This window comes from Seriola aureovittata, chromosome 20 (assembly GCF_021018895.1).
Source record: "Seriola aureovittata isolate HTS-2021-v1 ecotype China chromosome 20, ASM2101889v1, whole genome shotgun sequence".
Lineage (NCBI taxonomy): Eukaryota > Metazoa > Chordata > Actinopteri > Carangiformes > Carangidae > Seriola > Seriola aureovittata.
This window is the reverse complement of record NC_079383.1, coordinates 11,147,396-11,167,045: the sequence shown is the minus strand read 5'-3', so window position 1 is coordinate 11,167,045 and position 19,650 is coordinate 11,147,396. Positions and strand designations below refer to the sequence as shown.

The following is a 19,650-nucleotide window of genomic DNA, read 5'->3' as shown; positions in this document are numbered from 1 at the left end:
AACAAACCTAATCCACTTTGACCTATATAGCTTGAAGTGTGATTTTTGACCGGGTCACCAGGCTAACAGCCTGGATCAGCCGAGGGAAGACCGGCGAGAACTCGCCGCGGCGTAAACAATCCCGACGCAGCGAGTGCACTTGTCTCCCACTGAATCCTGCTCTTGATTTAGAACACACTGACAAACGCGATCATCCAGACTACACACAGCAGCAAACATGTCTCGATTCGTCTCTCGTCTCCTCGTTGTTGTTTCTCACCATGCGACAGCCAGAGCCGTGGTGTCACCGAGGAGGATCCCGTTGTTCATCCGTCCTGTTTCCACATCTCAAGGTACTGGGGGTCCTTTGTTTCCTTATTTGGCACTTTTTTTTTTTTTTTCTTGGATATACAATATCCAAACTTGTAGCTGCTAATCCCTGCAGGTGCACCATGCTGTAGTTTTCTCATGTTGGATATTAGGACATTTCAGTCTGTTGAGGCAGTTTGGTCAAGCTGTGATAAGAAACAGGCGGCAACAGGTTCCTGTTTGTACAAACAGGACTGTTAGCAATGGTGTCTGTTTTTCTCACACCTTATGCTTAATCGTGACTTTACTGTTCACTGATCGTTTAGTTGAAAAATTTATAACATTTTGATATTGATATTTTTGTAATATCTATAATATTAGCAGGGTTTAAGAATAAATGCTCGATTGGTTGAATGTTATATACTTTAGAAGTTCGGGTTGTGAAATGTGAAATTGTTATGACTGTTTCGTTAAAGAATACGTTACCTTCTTCTCTGGTGGCCTTCTCACTTCAAGCAGTTTGTTTCAAGTCACGTGATAAAAAAAACATTTTCTCAATTTAGCTCCAAAGTCCTCATGGTCTGTGGTGTTAATGTTGTGTGGAGATTGTTTGAATGTGTCATTGATGGGCAGTTGCCACACTCAATGTGATTTTTGCTTTATATGTTACATACTGATGGACCAATGGATGTAATTATTTCCAGTATAGTATCTTCAGATGCACATGCTGCAAACCATTATGTGACTAATTCATTGCAACTTCTGCTTTCTGCAGGCCTGCAGTCTCTCACCCGCTATGATGAGACCACAGACTGGCAAAAGAAACTCACCCCAGAACAGTATGTAGTCACCAGAGAGAAAGGGACTGAGGTGGTAAGTTTCATATGTGAAAAAATACAATAAGTTGTGAAAATAATGTTTAATAATAATGCCAATGCAACATTGTGTTCTGAATTAATAAATGGAAATGCAAACATGATCATCAACACAGGGATTTTTGTCAAACCAACACTATCTCAGTCGAACAGACTGACATAGATATTGTCTCATAATCAGCACAGTTCCAGGTGGACTTTGATCAGCACTTTATTGTTGACCTGAGACAAGATTAACCAGCCCAGCTACAAACCTTTGGTATATTATGAATTAAGAAGCTGCTTGATAAACAGCAGGACTTGAAACACATAGTGATTTTACATGTAATAAGAATAAGGTCAAGTCACTGTGTTGCTAATATGATGATACTCTGTTACTCGTGTGTCTCTGCTCCTAACACTGTTTTGGTGTGTGTGTGTGTGTGTGTGTGTGTGTGTGTGTTTGTGGGTGCTCGCAGCCCTTTAGTGGGATCTACCTTAACCATTATGAAGTGGGGATGTATCACTGTGTCTGCTGTGAGGCTCCACTCTTCAGGTAACAGATTACTCTTGAAGGGTCAAAGTAATATTTCATACACACATTCACACACACTTATTTTTTACACACTTATTTTATTCCTGTATAGGGCATATTTGTTAATATTGTCAGACTAAAATCTTCTACAGAAAATACTTCAATTTCTACCACAACAATGTTTAATGGAGACTCATTCCATCCTCTTTTGTGTTAGTTGTTAATAAATGCTCATTGAGAAAATGTTGCTCTCCTTGTTGACAGTTCAGAGGCTAAGTATGACTCAGGGACAGGCTGGCCGGCATTCAAAGAAGCTCATGGGACATGGGAGCGGGATGAAAGTCACGCCTCCGTCATTCGTCGCCCTGACAACAGCCTGGGTAGTGCTGGGACAGAGGTCCTTTGTAAAAACGTGAGTTGTGTTCTGAGCTATGAAGCCAAAGTTCAGTTTGCTTATCATAGCTGCTATAGGTAATATAGCATACTGCAGTTTTTTATAGAGCGCTGTAGATCAGAATTAAAAATGTGCATTTCATTCATATTTTGCATTCAGGATTTCATTCAAAATTCTCTTGAAATACATTGTATTTTTGTTTGATCGTTCCATTTTTGGTGTGTGTTTTGCAGTGTGATTCCCATCTGGGACATGTGTTTGATGACGGACCAGACCCAACAGGTCAGCGGTTCTGCATCAACAGTGTGGCCCTCACATTTAAACCTAGAGAAAACAACAAACCTGAGAAGCCGGAGGAAAACTGATGAACTATATAGACTTGCCTAAACCACTGAAAAAACACTTACTGTATGTTTCCCAGTCCTTTGTAGGAGGCAAAATGAAGGTCATGGTTTTGACCAATACAGGTCTGGAAGTGAGAAGCTTTGTGTGTTTTAATGTTTGAATTTTGGTGTAAGTGGACATCCTGGGGTTTATTAAACTGAAATAAACTCTTATTCAGAAGAACTTGGTTATATGCACTGGAGAGAAGACTACAAATCTGCTGATCATATTCTGTATTACATGATTCACACAAAATGTCACCTCAATTACCTAATGAAAAACATACTTCCTACCCTAATCACTGTATTGTTTTTTTTTTGTTTGTTTATTTTATTGTTTCCTGATTTTTTTCTTGAACTGAATGATCTATAAAAATGGGCAACATGAAACTTTAGTTTGGGACATAGTGGCTAACCCCAAAAAGAACTGTCTTTAACAGCATTATTATGTTGTCTTCATGTCTGAATACACTGGCCCTGAATTAAGACTACTCTTTCTGTAGAGATTGTAAAACACGGGAAAGTATAACATTGCTGCCTCTTGAGTTTTTCAGTCTGGTGCCACATGTACAAATCCAAATGCCTTGTCTGTTTCAGTAATTGCACAGAATCGACTGATAATTTGTCAATAAATGCACATTTTGTTTGTTCTCTGAATCCACGGTTTTGCTTTACTGTTCTGCACAGTTTTTAAGATTTATAAGCCAGTTCTAAATGAGAGTTTAATGCTGCCCTCTGTAGTTCAGATGCACACACTGCAACACTGCAACACTGCAGCCTTGTCTCTGCCAGTAAACCAAGTTAATATTTAACATTACTGACCATCCTCTGTTTGGCATTGTTTGTCTTTTGCAATATGTCTGTCTGTGCAATTCCTCTGTGTCTGAGTGAAGGGGAAGAGAACAGACAGAGACGGGGAGACAGAAAAACCGGAGAAGGATACAGGAAGCCGACAATCCTGATTCTTGAGTGTATTACTGACAGAGTAAGGATGGCTGGAGTGTGGCGATGCATCTTGGCAATGATGCTATTGATGTGTGTGTGTCTGTGGGATCACAGTGAGGCTGTAGGGGGGGCTGTTAGTAGGAAGCGAATCAAGCCACCAGTGTACAAGAAGCCAAAGATCACCCCTATTGATGTGGCCCCATCACCACAGCAAATAGACATAAATCGGGTAAGAAACTGGTGGGGAAGGCTAAGCATATTAACTACTGTATGCGTGTTTGACTGTGTATTATCGCTTTATTATTCACATGTCTGCATATTAACTGCTGCTTTAAATAATTATCTCTAGGTTGTCCATGTTGTGTTTGATATAAAGTGACCACTTTAAACTTCTATTCAAAATGAATTGTGACAAGGCTGGAAAAAGTTTTATGAAACAGCTGCGATGGAAAGAGAAGGTCTCATTTAACTGTTCGGTGAATTAGGGGAAGACTGTTTCCAGGCAGTGGACTGCAGCTGCAGCCTGAGTACACCTCAGTAAAGACTTCACTGTGCCGATACTTGACCTTTGCATGCTGACAGTTTGTTTTTGTTTCTCACTTGTTTGCACCATAATGGCACAATCACTCATATAAACAGAACTGCAAAAAAATCAATGGCATGTTATCACAACATATGAGCCAAAAAGAGGTATTTATTGCTTTGAGGAGAACAAGAGGCAAGTGAACATTGTGAAACAAGGATATTTTGTGTCACTTTCCATACGCTGGCTTATCCAGCAGGTTTTTGTCCTTAGTTAACATATTAATAATTTGAAAATATATTAAAAGCTCAGATTGAAATGTTATTTCAGGGGGATGACCTCTTGAAACATTCTGTCCATGTACCCATGCTAAAAATGGCTGATTAACATATTGTTCCAGTGCCTCAAACATGCAAACATATGAGTCTGCTTGGTCATGGATTGGTCTGGGGGCGGGCAATGTGGACATGCTTGTGTAATTGTATCAACATGGTGTTTTAAGCAATAAGGGGGATTGTCAGTGAAATGGAATTTGAACAGAATGAAAGATAATACAGCAGGACATTTGAAACAGACCTCTTTTCATTAACAGAGTGGAGAATGTTTCAGGTATTACCCTTAATATTCCTGGTGATACCCTGGTAACATAAGGCAGATCCTGTGTAGAAAGGGTGGACAAGGTCATGAACAATATGATAAAGTGAAAAGATAGAAAAAAAACTTGCTTTAGTGGGAGAGGTAGCACGTTTTCTGTATGCAAAGTTTATGTCTGAGGCTTAACATATATGAAAACATCTTTTTTATGTTTTGTGTCCTCCGTCTCCGTCCACTTTGCCTGATCCTTGTATGTGTTACAGATGACAGGAGTATGGTACCTGCTGAACGTTGCCACCAAATGCTCGTACCTGATGAATCATGGAACCAGAGTAGAGCCAACACACATTGAAATCACATGTCCCCTCGCCTGTGACAAAACACTGTTCGTCAGCACTAAAACGCGATTGTAAGTCCCCACATACTGTGCATTTAGTGACTTTTTTGTACCGGAATTTACCAGCAGAGGGTGCAAATAAGTCATATATCTCTCCACTCACTTCTTGCTGACTTCATGCTCAAACCACATGTGCTTGATTTTATTTGTGTATCCAAAAACAGGAAGAAGGAGGCAGAACAGTTAATTCCATCAGCTTTCCCTCATCATTTTAAAAACGTTTAGGTCAACTTGACCTGGTTATTGCAGCAAGAATCAAAAATTAAATGGACAAAAAAAATGTTGTTTTGGTGGGGCATTCTGTGAAATCTTTGTTGTGATGAGTGGGTTATGAATCATTTTTGGAACAAGCAGGGGAAAACTTTTTTTTGTTTCTGTTTTTGCTCTGTCCCACATGCAACGTTAGAAAATTTATTCAATCAGAGGCCTGAAACAGAGACAGAACGTTAGATAACAGAAACTTGTACACAGTAAATTACCAAAGTTCACTCTACCAGAATATACAAAACTGTGAGCCAAATATAAATTGTATGTTCTGTTCTGATCTGTTCTGTTCTGTTCTGTTCTGTTCTGTTTTCTTGTCAGTAATCACCAGTGTTGGGAGATACAACAGGTCTACCACCTCACCCCAACCACAGGGCGACTATCACTTAAAGGTCAGTCTTTCTATTTTATGACTTTATTTAGCATGACAGTAATTCACTCTGTCTCACCATTCTGTCTGTTATTTCCACCAGGACCTCATCCACATCTGAACACTGACATAGTGATTGCAGATACCGACTACAACTCATATGCAATCATGTACTATCAGAAGTTGGGCAAGATGACCATGAAGCTCTATGGTGGGGTCCCTAGGCCATGTGATTTTTGTTTGGTATTGTTGAAGAAAATTCACTCAAGTCCTTAGTTTCAAGTTTGCTGTAGTGAAGTAAGTTTATTGGTATCCCTGGATACGGTGAGCCAACTGACACAGAGCGGGTCTGAGGCAGTAGACTGACCCAGAGTGTAGGGCAGGGAGACAGTTATACAGATGCAGACAAAGGGATGGACAATTGTATTTACATATACCTGGGGTTACAGACATTTGGTCAGACAGGAAAGGAGGTTAGAAACAAAAGGTAATGTTTATCAAGAGGTCTTGTAGTGTAGCACCTAGGTTCAAGTTATCAGGGGGCAGGAAGGGCCCTTAGACTGAATCAGCATATGCATGAATAGGGCAGGCGGGGCCCCTAGACTGAATCAACATATGCACAGGTAAGATGTTGTTAAGACAATGAAGCGTTGGTTATGTAAGAAGGAAGAAGGGGTGTTGTCCTTGATGAAAGGATCAAGGGGCCAACTCAGTAGGGTTATAGAGTTGTTCGTAGGTGTCAGCAAGTCTACACTGACTACACTTGTGTATATCCTTCCTCAGTATTTTAGATCTCAAAGCCAGCTGGTGGTTATGGATAAATTGAGACTACACTGGGTGTTAAAAATATACATTTGTGATGTCATAATGTTTGCTTCTGTGCTTTTTATACAGCCAGGTCTGTAGACAATCTGTCAGAGCCAGTGTTGACCAAGTTTGAGCAGCTTGCTGAAAAACAGGAGTTGGGCCTGGCATACCTCTTCCCTTTCCCCACATACAGTAGGTCCACGTCCACCTGAAAAACCAAATACAATAAACTACAGTATATTGATAAGGGCTATATTTCATGTAAGCTAGCATTATAAGCCGTAGAACACAGTCCATCTTGAATAGGTCAGCAGTACTCAGCATATTTATTTTAAAAAAGTAGTTTGGAATTTATTCTGCTACTTTTCAAATTAAATTTTTTTAAAAATCACAAAATACTGCATAACAATAAAAAACATAAAACAACACTTTAGCTATGCTCAAGCAGGCTGTCACTGATGCAAAAGATTCCTTTAAATAACAGTGTGTTAATTGTTTTTTTTCCTAGGTCACTGTGGTAGTGTGGACCAGGATCATGTCCTCAGTAAGTTAAATAAGAATTTTAACAAAATATGAAAGAAAAACATTCACATAAGAAGGAGAAATTATTTATGAGAAAGAAAACACTCTTAACTATGAAACTGAGAATTAAAAAAAAAAAAAATGTAATCACCATGACATGCTGACATGTGTAAAATGCCATTTCCTAATACTGAGGAAGGTACTCTAGTTTCTGTAGAAAAGCACTGAACCCTTTCAGGGTTTTGTTGGTTAGTGTTATTTACAGGCTTAATGGAGACTGAATATTTTCACAGGTCATTGCTGTGCATTGAGAAACGTATTCAAGCTATGTAGGTCTCCAGACATATTTCATGCATTTCCTCATGTACAGTGGGATTGTGAGGAAGCTCATGGGTTCAGCGCATTACATGTAGATCACCGTTCCTCCTCTACAGCTGCTGTGTGTTGGTGGCTGAATGTAGGGATGTTTATTCTCCTTCCCTGTTCCTTTATATTACATTTACATTGTGTTCTAATTATCCAAGTCATGGCCATGTTCGTGCAGTAATGCCAATGAGTGAGATTACACTACAGTAGTTGTGTATGAATTAAGTAAACTAATTGATGAGATATATTGTGATCGGCAAACTGTTGGCTACTGGATTATAAAATGTTCTGCTTTATTATTGATGTTGTAAAAGCTTTTTACAATGTTTTAGCTTTTGAATGTTACTGTCAACAGGCGCTACAAAGTTTTTTTTAATATTTTGGAGTTAGGAACGAACAGTAGAAGATTACGAAAGGAATACAATTAACAAGTCACAGACTTTGTTTAGATAATAACTTCCAATTTTAGTATTTCAACTGTACGAACAGCACATTTAATACACAGCTAAACTACAGTGCTTTAAAAATGAAAGTTAAAGCACCAGTCTAGTTTATAACCCAGGTTTGGGGTGAATATTTCATGGAATCCTTGGATGTAGTTTTTGCAAAAGTTAAATGGTGGACACTTTTACCTATCTCTTAAATTTCAGAATGCTTTAACATATAAGATGTATTGTATATTATATATTATATATATAAATGATTTATGTATTATTCATATTATAAATAAGAAAATTGTGTTGGTGTGAAGATGTGTATTTATGACCAGCACTTATATAATGAAACTAGGATTGAATAAGCTGAATGCAGGGAGAGGGAGAGAGAGAGAGAGAGAGAGAGAGAGAGAGAGCAGCTCCAATGACCTGCCGCTCTGACCTTCCTGAATACTTCACGTTTTCTCCTGCAGGCTGTGCATGTGTTGGCCTCAGCTTGTATAACAATCACTTTTTAAAACCTTGTCAGCAACATTTTATCCAATCTGCACTGACTGAAGAAAACATCAGCACAGCCTTTACGCAATTAAACCTGTCAGTCTTTGTCTTACAGAATGTGTCCCCACATGTTGAAGAGCCAGAGCTGTGCAACAGACAGATCCAGTGTTCAGCAGTTCTCAAACCCACAGTACATCTGTCTACTGTATCGTTTAAAAATGTGAATATCAGCAGGAAAAGTTGTTCAAGGACGGCGCTGAGGCATTCAGATTGTGAAACTCACAACTGCAAATGTTACCAGTTTCACATAAATAAAACAAAATGAAAAAAAAAGGTGTCTTCAATAAAAATCAACAAAGAACCTGAATCTATGGGATGCCATTATCATGTAGTTATCATTATCATGTGAAATCCATCCCATCCTTTTATTCTGAGATTTAACATCCACAGTGTGCGTCTGCATGCATGCTTCTGGGTTGTGTAGGGACTCGGCCGGGGGGGGGGGGGGGGGGGGTGGCGCAGTTAATGAAGCCCAGATGTGGATCCCAAAAGGGGTTGAGAGAGTTTGGTTACAAAACCAGGTTACCAAATGTGCTTCTCACTGCTGCTCCTTGCTCCACCCAGCACCTCCTTGTGTGCGTTTGTGTGTGTGTGTGTGTGTGTGTGTTTGTTATACAACCAGCTGATTGCAAGTCGGTGCCTGTCTCACCTCCAAACAAAGGAAGCATTGATAAGTCTATCAATATATTTATGTAAAGGTAGTCAGCACTTTTTGTATCACTCAGTGATTAATTACCACAAAATACGTTCATTTAGTTGTTATAAAACTGAGAAAAACAAGTGAAACACATCTCCCTTTAATTCTTCATGTTTCAAACGTTTTATGAACCTATTAACACTGAAAATGAACTCACTGTGATCTGAGTGAATGCCTGCAAGAACAACTGAATCATTCTATGCAACACTGGCAGAGCTTTTTATGAGAAACAGTGACTGTGAGGTTCTTAAATATCACTGCCTCAGAGCTGCAAGCAATGCAATAAACATTTACTACAATTGGTTTATTACATTCAGCCAATTCTAATATGTGCCGACATCTTAGACCAAGTGGAATTTATTGACTAGCACATCTGATTTGATGCTTTTTATCACTAAAGTTTAGCAAAAGTGCACCTGATCTCTGTGTTTTTAGGGGCTTTCATGTGCCATATGGTGAAATAATTTGCACTCTTGCTAAATAGCTGTTTTGATAGTCCAGGCATGCATGAGCATTTGTGATAGAGGAGAGAGAAGGAGGAGGAGGGGTGTTAAAAGAACCCTATTATGCACCCAATCTCCCTTTTCTTCCCCCCTCACTTCCCCCTCTTCCATCTACACGTGCCAGTTGTGTAACTGTGGTGATTTGCAAGCCACTGGGTGAGGGCCAAAGACTTTTTTGTAATGCAAAAGACAGGGGAGGAGGAGACAGAAGGGTGAGTAGGGGGGGAGCAGGACTCTGCAGGATATAAAGAGCCTCCACTTGCCTTTATCTCTTTACATCCCACTGATACTTCACTCACTGCTGGAGAAGCTCAGAACACAAAGGAGAAGCCATGAGCAACTCACTGCTGAAAATGCTGGGCACCTTGTTGTGTGTCCTGGCTGCCTGCGCTGATATCGTGCCTGTTAAAGACTTCAACTTGGAGAAGGTAAGAGAAAGAGTATCACGACTGCAACACCGCAGTGATTTGCCTATATTGTCCAAAAATGATTCTATTACTATAATGTAGGCTATGTCAGAAAGGAAGGGAAATTTGGATCAGTGGTTGGTGGACATGCTTCCTTAGTGTAGTCCAAGTGCTGCTCTTCCAATCTCTTGAGCTCAATGCTTTGATTCTTTTTTAAATTCTTTTTCCACTCCGTCTTTCTTCTAGATGGCAGGCAAGTGGTACATTGTTGGCTTCGCTACCAACGCTCAGTGGTTTGTGAACCACAAGGCAGATATGAAGGTGGGCACTGCTGTAGTAGTTCCAACTACTGGAGGAGACCTGGATCTCTCCTATGCCAACCTGAAGTAAGTGATTAATGTGTGATCAGATTTTCAAATTAAAACATCCTGGTAATTCTGTTGTGGAAAAAAAATCGAAATAAACTAATCTGATTCTCAATTATTTTAGTGCTGATGGTACCTGCTGGAGAATGACTCATCTTGCTAAGAAAACTGATACTCCTGGACGCTTCACCTTCCACAGCCAGAGTGAGTAGAGTACCCACAAACACACACGTACACACACACACAAGAGAGACATAAATCAATTCTTTCAACTGCCTGACCTGTGCATTTCTGCTTTAATCAGTTTGGAACAATGACAACGACATGCGCATTGTTGACGTCCTGTATGATGAATATGCTCTGGTCCACACCATCAAGACAAAGGACGGAGAGTCTGAGGTCCTCAATAAGCTTTACAGTAAGTCTGGACCATTCACAGCTCAGAAGGATTCTGGGAAAACATTGTGTGTTGAATTTAGGGTTTGCTGAAGATTTAAACAACCAATACTGTGTTTGCAGGTCGCACTCAAGAGGCCAGTGTTAACCTGCAGCAGAAATTCACACAGTTTGCCCTGGAGACTGGCATCCTCCCCGACAACATTGTTATCCTGCCCAAAAATGGTAGGACACTTTATATAGAAAAAAGATATAGATACTTTATTTATAAATGTATTGTGGCTGTGTAAATACTTCAGACCTTTGCTCACTGTCCTCCTCATGTGTGTTGCTACAGGTGAATGTCCCGAGGTCTGAGGAGTCCCCTGCCACCCTCCTGCCTTCATCTCTTGCTCTCTATCCAGTCCCAGGCTTTCCTCTCACACCCCCCCCCCGTCACTGTGACGTCTGCAGTATCACAAACTGCACCTGAGACAGTGACACTACAGCATTTTACTTCCTGTCCAGTCCTTGCTGCGTACCAAAGACCAAATCCTGATCCTAATTCAGACCTCACTCTCTGCAACTTGTGCATTAACTGTGGCATCAGAAAGGAACAGTAAAGGGCTGATCATGAGACAGAGGGAGGGAATAGATGTGATTGTGAAATGCCAGTTTACTTTTTATACATGTGTGTCTTTTGTAACTGCTGATTTGTTTTGAAGTGTTTTTAAATGAACTCAAAGCCAATAAAAATGACAATAAATGACAATATTCCACAGTTGAGAGTGATTCCTTTTTTGTATTTGACCTCACATACTGTGGTTGATTAACAGGCATAAACATAATCTTTTTAAAGGATTTGATTAAAATAATATGCACATTTGTGCTTGCAAAACAAGGACAACATTTAATAGGTAGGTACAATGCAAATTCTTGTTTTTAGACAAACCCGATACAAAAAGTACCAGATCATAAGCCTTTACAGATGGACTGTGGTCCCTCTATTTACTATAATGAAGACAATGTGACAGTGATTTGAAAATACCTTGGCTCTACAAAGGAAACAAGAAAACAATGTTTCATCATGTATTACAATGAAGCTCTATAGTAAGCTATGTGTACAAATACATTGTGCAAACCAGAAAAATATTTGACCTGACAGCTGTTATGTAATGTCACATGTAAGTGATGTAAAGAGGTCAGCAAACAGCTGAGTGCTCATACTTACCCCTTATTTTGCTGAGCAAGTTGTCCAAGGAAGGAGTGCAGGGAAACAGCGCACACACTGACCGCTGAGCAGCTGGAGGACAACCAGGATTATTGAATTCACATATTTCTGACAATGCCAACAAAAACTGAATATTATGAGCCTTATGTGGTGAGCTGCTGCATACAATTGTACTGACAGGGATAAATTAAGTTTTATTGAACAGAGTTAAATATAATGCTTTTTTTTTTTTTTCCTTTTCACCTCTGAATGAAGCTACTCCATCGGACCACAAGGGGGCAGCCTATGACCTGTCTCTGACAAACCCTCACATTGAAACGTTCTTGAGCCAAAAAATTTAAAAAGCAAAAAAGACATGTATCAATACTGCTCAGAAAATAGCAGCTTCACAAAGTTTTATAGATAGATAGATCGAATAAAAAAACAAACATTATCATTTATTTTGCTGTATGTGATAAATAGAGCAAGGTCTGGCATTAAATTGCTTTTTAAGTAACCCAGTTAGAAAATCTGTGTAGTCATGACTCATCCCCTCAGACTCTGTGTCCTTCTTATTCTCACTCTTCCTCTTTTAATCTTCTGGATTTATGTTGGACTATTATTTGAGGAATTTATTTCTTAATTATCTTTTGATTTCATGGTATTTTCACTTAAGTAAGGATGAAAAGGAGTGGTGACATGCAGCTGTAGGTTATGAGTCAGACTCACTGCCTTAGTATCATCAGGATTATATGGTATTAGCTGCAAGATGTCCCACGAATATCCTCTGCCATGTGTGTGACATGTGCTTCATAATGCTTTCTCTGTCTGAAGATGTGTGCATGCCAACATATGTGTTCACACGAAAGAGACACGTACAAAAAGGCTGATATTAAAGATCAAACACTCTTTATTGAACTCAATAGAACTGAAAGCAAAACATCTGGGTTATGATTTTGTTTCTGGAGCCGATAATCCGTTATCATCGTTGTTATGTTCAAACCACATATCAAGGGCGCGTGTGCGTGTTTATGTATAGTCTGAATAGTATAATTATCTTAAAAAAGGAAAGTAGTGTCACTCATTTGCCTTCGTGGAGTGATGTATGGATGGAGGTCTTCTTTGAGGCTGCAGTAGAAGGCAGGCTGAGCTGACCAGCTGTCTCTGAGTGACGCACAGTTAGTGCTCAACCATGAGGTGACGATGGCAAAGTATAAAATCATCCATGTAACAGGGCGCCATGGCAGCAATTTAACCGAACATACATACAAAAAGCAAATTCACAATGAAAAAGCAAAGTTGGCAGCTGGTTTTAACTGTAACCCACTGTAAGGTAAATGCTATGGTAAGGAAAACAGGTAAACATAACTGACAGGAAAACAACATGGTTAGAAAATATAATTTACATTTACATGTACATTTATATAATGTACATCTTCTGAATGCATATCGGACAGCAGTGGCACTGTTAAGAGTGAAGCTCAAGTTATTGCTCACAAAGCAGAAGCCTCTTCATTCTGAACACGCTGCTCTTGTAATTGAATGAACAACCTTGACTCATGCTCTATCAAACATGCACGTTTGTGTGTATGTGTGTTCCAGAAGGTAGGTGTAAACCTCTTGTATATTGTGTAGTGTGCAGCTCTTCTGTACATCAGTGTAGCTGCTCCTGCTGCAAAAAACCCTACACAGCTTGACAAAGTCGAAGTTTTATGGAATTAAAGAGAACTTTGCTGGATCCTTTGCCCAAACATTCTCTATTCAAAAATCAAGCTTTGATTTAGATTCACAGGAAGACAGCGCCATTCAGATTCGGACACATAAAAGAACCTGAACACTGTTAAATGAGAATTCATGCAGCAGCAGTCAAGTTCTTGTAGCAAGCCTGTGTTAAATAGTCCAGGGCAAGGCGAAATGGCTCAACACCTTGAAGGCACAATGGACTACTAAGCCAATTATCATGTTAACCTCATCCCAGATCTTGAACAAATGTTAACTGTCAATGAATTTTGTTTTGTTTTATGCTGCTTTGACCATGAAATGCATGGTGTTAAGTACATCAACACAACCCATTAAATGTCAGGCATGTTGTTCAATCTGTCTTTGCTGGCAGTCATTTTGTCCAATATAATAAATCCTGTTCATCTGACCTACACATATACTCACAGATGCATGCACGCACTGTACACGTACAGCCCACAGCGCCAGTGTAGGATGTAAAGACATACAAAGAAATTCCTTAACGCAAAGTCAAACAGTTAATGCAAAAATCTGGGTCGATTGGTGAATGAAATAAGACTCAAGTGTTTGGCAAAGAAGCATACCGACCTCTCAAGTCTGAATGAGTAAAGGCTCACGGTTTCACCGATTCCAAATGAAAAGAGAGCTGCCGCGCTGAGCTAAACCAACCATGGAGTGTCATGATTTCCCATCATGCTCTGAGAAACCCCTCTCTGCCCTTCCTCAGAAAGGAATGTCCCATACAATCGAATGTCATAAGATTTAAACATAAAACTCTATATTTCACACATTTATAATGGACAGACTTATGATATAATTGTAATATAGATATGAAATTTCTCATTAGTGTTTATGTACTGGACTCTGAATAAATCTTTTGAGAAAAAGAAAAATCAATATTGTATTTACAAAGGGACTTTTGGCATCCATATTCAACTCTATATTACCACATTAATAGTGGCATGTCATTTGAGAGATATGAGTTTTGACTGACTGGTGCAACCATAGCCTGATGAAATAAAAAAAAAAAGGGGTTTGGCATGTTGATTTGATCATTTTTGATATAAGATTTTTGTTAAAAAATAAAATCAAAATGCAACAGAGACTGGAAATAAATCTGTGCTATCACACGACCCAGTAAGTATAATTATTTGTCATATACAGTATTCAAAGGACTCCCGAAAACTCCCAAGCACGATACAAAGAAGGACAAGCCAGTTAGTATATACATGTACAGTCTCTTATAGTCGTGCTCCACTCAGTAACTGTCCGTCTTCTCTGTCTAATACTCTGGATATATAAAAAAAAAAACAAAACAAACAAACAAACAAAAAAGATTCCTGTACACGTCTTCCCCACTTTCCCGCCCTCTCTGGGAGATTATTGTCCTGTTGAACGGTCGTTCCACCATCTCTCCCGTGATTGGTCTTTGAGTATAACCCACTCCATTTCTGTGGCAACTGGTAGTCTGACGAGTCACTTCCTCTCTCAAAGTCCCGTCATTGGCTGTTAGATGAACCACTCCTTCTTTGATTCGTCGATGGTTTCTGGGTTATCGGTGCCAATGATGGCCGTGTCTGCTGATTCTCCAGCAGACTCCCCGCTGCCCTTGGCCTCGTTGGTGTGGTAGGTGCCTTTGTGGCGGAACATGTAGCGGATCAGGAACACCAGAGTACATAGTATGGTGAAGATCACCACTGCAATGATACCTGCAGATGAGAAAAACATCATGTGCATGATAATAAGTGGGTATTATCTATAATCACTGTGTTACTGAGGAAACATTGCTCCCAACTTTGTTGCAAAGTATTTTCAGTGTACAGCTGAGGTGATTCCAGAAATCAAAACTTTCTGTGATTCCAGTTCCTCAAATGTGAGAATCTGTCGATTTTTTGTGTCATATATGATAACAAATGTGAACAATGAACAGTGCATCCAACACTACTTTTCAACACAACACAAATCTGTGCTCTGTACTGATCCACAAGCTGAACTTCACGTTATGTTTAAGCATGTAAAGTTACCTCTTGACACCTCATATACAAATCTGACAAAGAGTACTTTCACAAATGCGACATTGTGTACCTCCGATGATGGCCGAGTCCCTGTTGACTCCATCAGGAATCACCCTCTCCTCATTAAAGGGGAACTCAGCATCTGAACACAGAGAGAGAGAGAGAGAGAGGGGAAGAAAACATAAAAAAATAAAACAGGCTTAAGATGTTTTGGGTTTCTTGATGTTTTATGTTGCCAGAATATCTGCACTAGACCAATTTGCGCATATTAAAATACCAGACGGATAAATGCATTTCAAGGTCAGAAAAATGCCAGCATGTCATGGTGCTGTTTTGTACCGGCCTAAAAATAGAGCCCTTGGTGGTTTTTCAGATGTAAAAAGTCACAAGGAATAATTTCATGCCAAACATGTGCTGAATTATAATGTTAAAGTGTGCTATTCAACACTGAAACAAGACCAGAACGCACTGTAATGTACCACTGGAGGAGGACAGACACATCGCTTGGTTTCTCCTATACTGCCCCCAGCTTTGCCACATACATACATCAGTCATTCAGCTAAATATACACATGAGTGCTAGCTTTAGGGAATGACTAGTGCAGTTTATTTAACATATGGCAGCAGTGTTTTAAGTATTAAATTAAAGATCCATGACAGGTTAAGAGGTTAATGACAGCTGCTGCCGCTGCCCGTCCACTATAGTTCTCTGTCAGCAGCAATTATCTAAGTGCTCGGATTCTCCCTGAATAGACATAAGTGGAGGGTGAATGAGTGAAGAGAGAGATGAAGGTTTGAGATGAATGGAGGAGGTGGTTAAAGATAAAGAGAAGAACTACAAAGAGAAAGATGATATTGCTGAGATCTCTATCTTATTCCTATCAGCTATTTCTGCTGCTGACTGCATACTTTCTCCAGAGAAGTAAAGGAAAAGAGGAGGCTGAGAAAGGAAAAGGCAGTGAAAATAGCAAGCTATAGAGCACAGAAGAGCAATCAGACTCATTATTGTCTGTCTATAGTCTGCATGGATGTGTCTGGATATCATCACATATGAAACAATAAAAGACAACGGCAGAAAGACGATTGAAGCTTGTAAAGTAAAAACATAAAATGGAAAAACGCTAGGAGGATGGGAACTGAAAATCAATGAGGAGTCAGACAGAAAATTATTATGGTTGATATCTATAGAAAATGTAAAGCAGAATAAATATTGATCCTTTCTGTGGAAGGATGGTGGAGAGCTGACTGTGAGTTTGGACCTGGTTTCCAGATCAATGGACTGGATCGATCTTAGAGAGCTCAACATTTAGGAAAACGGCTGCATTCAGAATAATGACACCCTGGAATACTGAACTGCTGTGGAACGTAACATTAGACACGAGCAGTGAGGTTTGTGCGCGTGTGTTCGTGAACATATACGTCTGAAACAGAGGTAGAGCATATAACTGTGTAAGGGATCAATTACTATATTTGTTGTGTTCCATGTGTATGTGCACATATGCGTAATGATATGCATGTGTATGTGCCTAAATTTGCCAACTTGAGCTGATTCAAAACAGAATGAATTTGCTATTGTAAACTGTATGTAGTAACTGTAGGAAGTTATTAGTTAGCTGCTCATTATTAAAGGACTGATGATTTCTCAGCAGAACGCTGAATGAATTAATATTTTACATTCAGTATATTAGACGCTGCTGTGTCCCAGCGCTGCCTCTGGCACAGATCATAATTCTAAAGTAGAGTTATATGTGGAACAACAAGGCAGTGAGTCTGTATTCAGGCACAATGGTGCTTTAAATGCTAACAATAGCATGCTAACATGCTCAGTGACACGCTTAACAGGTATAACATTTACCATGGTCACTGTTTTAGTTTGTTGGTATGGCGCTGATTGGCGCTAAAATGCAAAGTACTACAAAGGTTGATTTGATGGTAATCTGTCCAATAGTATTTCACTCAAATATTAATCTCATGGTCACGCTACAGGAAAAGTCAGGGGAATAAGTGTTTAGGATACATAGTCAGGACACCATGAATGTCCAGTAGTTGCATTGCAATAGATATTGCAATCCCTGGAGCCATGCTGCTAGAATGGCCAATGCAAATACATTGTAAAAAGGTAACACCATATTATGTAGAGTTGTTGACAGTTTGCAGTTTGTTCAATTTGCTTCGGTTATGAACTTCTCTCTGCCACAAAGAAGTGAAGAGTGATACTTGTTCGTGCTTCTGAATTTGACTTTGTAACATCAGTGTAATGTTTAGGGTAATTCTCACCTGTGTTGTCCAGATGCCAGGGATCTGTTGCAGCAGACATTGGTGGGATGGTGAGAGGTGACGCCCCGCAGTTGGACTCCACCAGTTTGCCTTGGTAAGACACCGGCGATGCGCCTTCAGGTTGTCTGTCCGGCTGACCGGCTGTCGGTGTGGCCTGAGCCTGTGTGGCTGTTCTCAGAGCAGACTTGAGGGGGGCGACTCCGTTGAACTGTACCCGCGACAAACACCCGACGAAGCCTGGGGTGTTGTAACGCTCGATGACGACCTGGTCTACGTGTCCAGTTTCTGTACAGAGACACAGGGTTTGACAGAAGCTGGAATCACTGGGTCATTTTCATGAACACATCTTGTTTGATGAGACCCCACGTGATGTTGACTTATGAGGAACCACTGGCATAAACTCAGTTGATATTGACAGAGGGTGGGGAGACAGAGAAAGAAAAAAAACAGAGACCAGACCAAAGCATCAGGACTTATTATCCAAAACACATGCAAAAGATGAACACACACAGCACACTCTCTCTGAATGCTCCACCCTCTACATTACCACACCATCGCAAACAGAGCTTACACTCCAGTACTGGTAGGCACAATTTCTGCTGATGCACAGATGCAGTAAACCAATACCCTGTAAGCCTAAAGCTCCCAGTGAGGATATGAATCTGCACAAATGAGGAGTGGAGAGAGTGATCGAAGATGAGGAGGATGGAGAGAGCAGAGGAGGAACATACACTGACACTGACCTCTAATGTCAAATCAAAGGATGAATAATGAATTAACACCCCCACAGTGTCTCTGTCTCTCTCCATCCCTGTTTCTCTCTATTCATTCTCCTATTCATGGGAGGCTGTAATAGCATAGGGTTTCATGCTGTATGTTTCTAAAGCAGAAAGCAGTAATGTGATTCTCAGGCTCTGTGGCACAAAGAGAAGGAGACAAGATCAGGCTTCTGTAATGGTACTACATAATCAGTATTTGTTGTGGTGTCAATCAACACACGTTGTTCGTTTCTCTCTTTCAGGCAATGGTCGTAACTGTAAAATCAAGTCTTTATCATACCTTTGTGAGTTTGTACGGATGATTCAAGCCCATACAAGGTTTTATGCTATACTCTATTTACCAGTGTGACAACTCTCTTCATTTGATATGAACTGAAGAAATTATCATCAAATTATCATTACTACCAAACAAAAGATGTCATGTCTGTGTTTATGCCTCCCTCTCTTATTTAAACCACATTTAGTCAAATTTAAAAACACATTTAAATGAAGTTCAGATGCAGCAATTTTCTGCACTTTCATCTCTATCGCACTGTCCGTTTGTCTCTCTCCTTTGATTGTCGTCTCTTTATTTTTCAGAGAAAATTACTTCAACACACACACTCTCACACATAAACCAACGCCTGAACTGCAGCCGGCCCAATAAGCTCAGTCCAGCTGGTGCTATATCCCTGTTCAATCTGTGATCACTCTATATTATTGGCTGCTTGTAGGTTACACACAGTATATTTTCCAGTGTTGACAAATACTGATTTTTACTGACAGTTATTTGGAGTTTGTTCTCTGAGAGTTGGTACGGCCCGGTGTATTCATTTGAACCAATCGAAAAGAGTGTTGAAACATTGTTTATCTAATCCAGGTTCAGGTTCAGTCGTCAAAAGTGCTGATCAATGCTTTGCTAAACATCGAAAACACGCTCTTACATCTTTGAGTAAGTGCAGTCTAAAGATGAGTCACGCTGGTTTAAACATTGCTGTTCACAAACACAAAGCACACAAACACACACACACATAACTGCAGAGGAGATAAGAGAGAGGAGAAACAGCAGG

General features: G+C 39.9%; 4 protein-coding genes across 4 annotated transcripts in view; 3 read left to right on the top strand and 1 right to left on the bottom strand.

The window, feature by feature from the left end:
- Positions 1-74: 74 nt before the first annotated feature.
- Positions 75-3,111, top strand: msrb2 (methionine sulfoxide reductase B2). The gene is made up of 5 exons (XM_056365049.1): positions 75-332; positions 1,064-1,161; positions 1,622-1,698; positions 1,942-2,089; positions 2,305-3,111. Exons 1-5 carry the CDS (start codon positions 218-220, stop codon positions 2,434-2,436), a joined length of 570 nt encoding a protein of 189 aa, XP_056221024.1. The 5' UTR covers positions 75-217; the 3' UTR covers positions 2,437-3,111.
- A 217-nt stretch (positions 3,112-3,328) lies between these two features.
- On the top strand, positions 3,329-8,541 carry c8g (complement component 8, gamma polypeptide). Its single transcript, XM_056365048.1, has 7 exons — positions 3,329-3,628; positions 4,780-4,925; positions 5,499-5,569; positions 5,651-5,758; positions 6,442-6,546; positions 6,863-6,898; positions 8,290-8,541. Exons 1-7 carry the CDS (start codon positions 3,446-3,448, stop codon positions 8,307-8,309), a joined length of 669 nt encoding a protein of 222 aa, XP_056221023.1. The 5' UTR covers positions 3,329-3,445; the 3' UTR covers positions 8,310-8,541.
- A 1,161-nt stretch (positions 8,542-9,702) lies between these two features.
- On the top strand, positions 9,703-11,362 carry LOC130161293 (lipocalin-like). The gene is made up of 6 exons (XM_056364495.1): positions 9,703-9,862; positions 10,088-10,227; positions 10,331-10,410; positions 10,511-10,624; positions 10,726-10,827; positions 10,940-11,362. Exons 1-6 carry the CDS (start codon positions 9,767-9,769, stop codon positions 10,957-10,959), a joined length of 552 nt encoding a protein of 183 aa, XP_056220470.1. The 5' UTR covers positions 9,703-9,766; the 3' UTR covers positions 10,960-11,362.
- Positions 11,363-12,678: 1,316 nt separating this feature from the next.
- cntnap2a (contactin associated protein 2a) overlaps positions 12,679-19,650 on the bottom strand; it is a 351,965-nt gene continuing 344,993 nt past the window's right edge. The window contains exons 24-26 of the mRNA XM_056364796.1: positions 17,823-18,107; positions 15,617-15,688; positions 12,679-15,240 (exon numbers count right to left, since the gene is read on the bottom strand). Of these exons, the coding sequence (XP_056220771.1) occupies positions 15,041-15,240; positions 15,617-15,688; positions 17,823-18,107 (557 nt within the window). The 3' untranslated portion in view covers positions 12,679-15,040. The remainder of the gene's footprint in view (positions 15,241-15,616; positions 15,689-17,822; positions 18,108-19,650) is intronic.

What these genes read in the sequence shown, in the direction of transcription:
- msrb2 (XM_056365049.1), top strand. Translation starts at nt 218, where the DNA reads ATGTCTCGATTCGTCTCTCGTCTCCTCGTTGTTGTTTCTCACCATGCG. An exon ending in GAGAGAAAGGGACTGAGGTG is followed by an intron (nt 1,162 to 1,621) that starts GTAAGTTTCATA and finishes GGGTGCTCGCAG; the next exon opens with CCCTTTAGTGGGATCTACCT. An exon ending in CAGAGGTCCTTTGTAAAAAC is followed by an intron (nt 2,090 to 2,304) that starts GTGAGTTGTGTT and finishes TGTGTTTTGCAG; the next exon opens with TGTGATTCCCATCTGGGACA.
- c8g (XM_056365048.1), top strand. Translation starts at nt 3,446, where the DNA reads ATGGCTGGAGTGTGGCGATGCATCTTGGCAATGATGCTATTGATGTGT. An exon ending in GATGACCATGAAGCTCTATG is followed by an intron (nt 5,759 to 6,441) that starts GTGGGGTCCCTA and finishes CTTTTTATACAG; the next exon opens with CCAGGTCTGTAGACAATCTG. An exon ending in GGACCAGGATCATGTCCTCA is followed by an intron (nt 6,899 to 8,289) that starts GTAAGTTAAATA and finishes TTTGTCTTACAG; the next exon opens with AATGTGTCCCCACATGTTGA.
- LOC130161293 (XM_056364495.1), top strand. Translation starts at nt 9,767, where the DNA reads ATGAGCAACTCACTGCTGAAAATGCTGGGCACCTTGTTGTGTGTCCTG. An exon ending in AAGACTTCAACTTGGAGAAG is followed by an intron (nt 9,863 to 10,087) that starts GTAAGAGAAAGA and finishes TCTTTCTTCTAG; the next exon opens with ATGGCAGGCAAGTGGTACAT. An exon ending in CTCTCCTATGCCAACCTGAA is followed by an intron (nt 10,228 to 10,330) that starts GTAAGTGATTAA and finishes CAATTATTTTAG; the next exon opens with TGCTGATGGTACCTGCTGGA.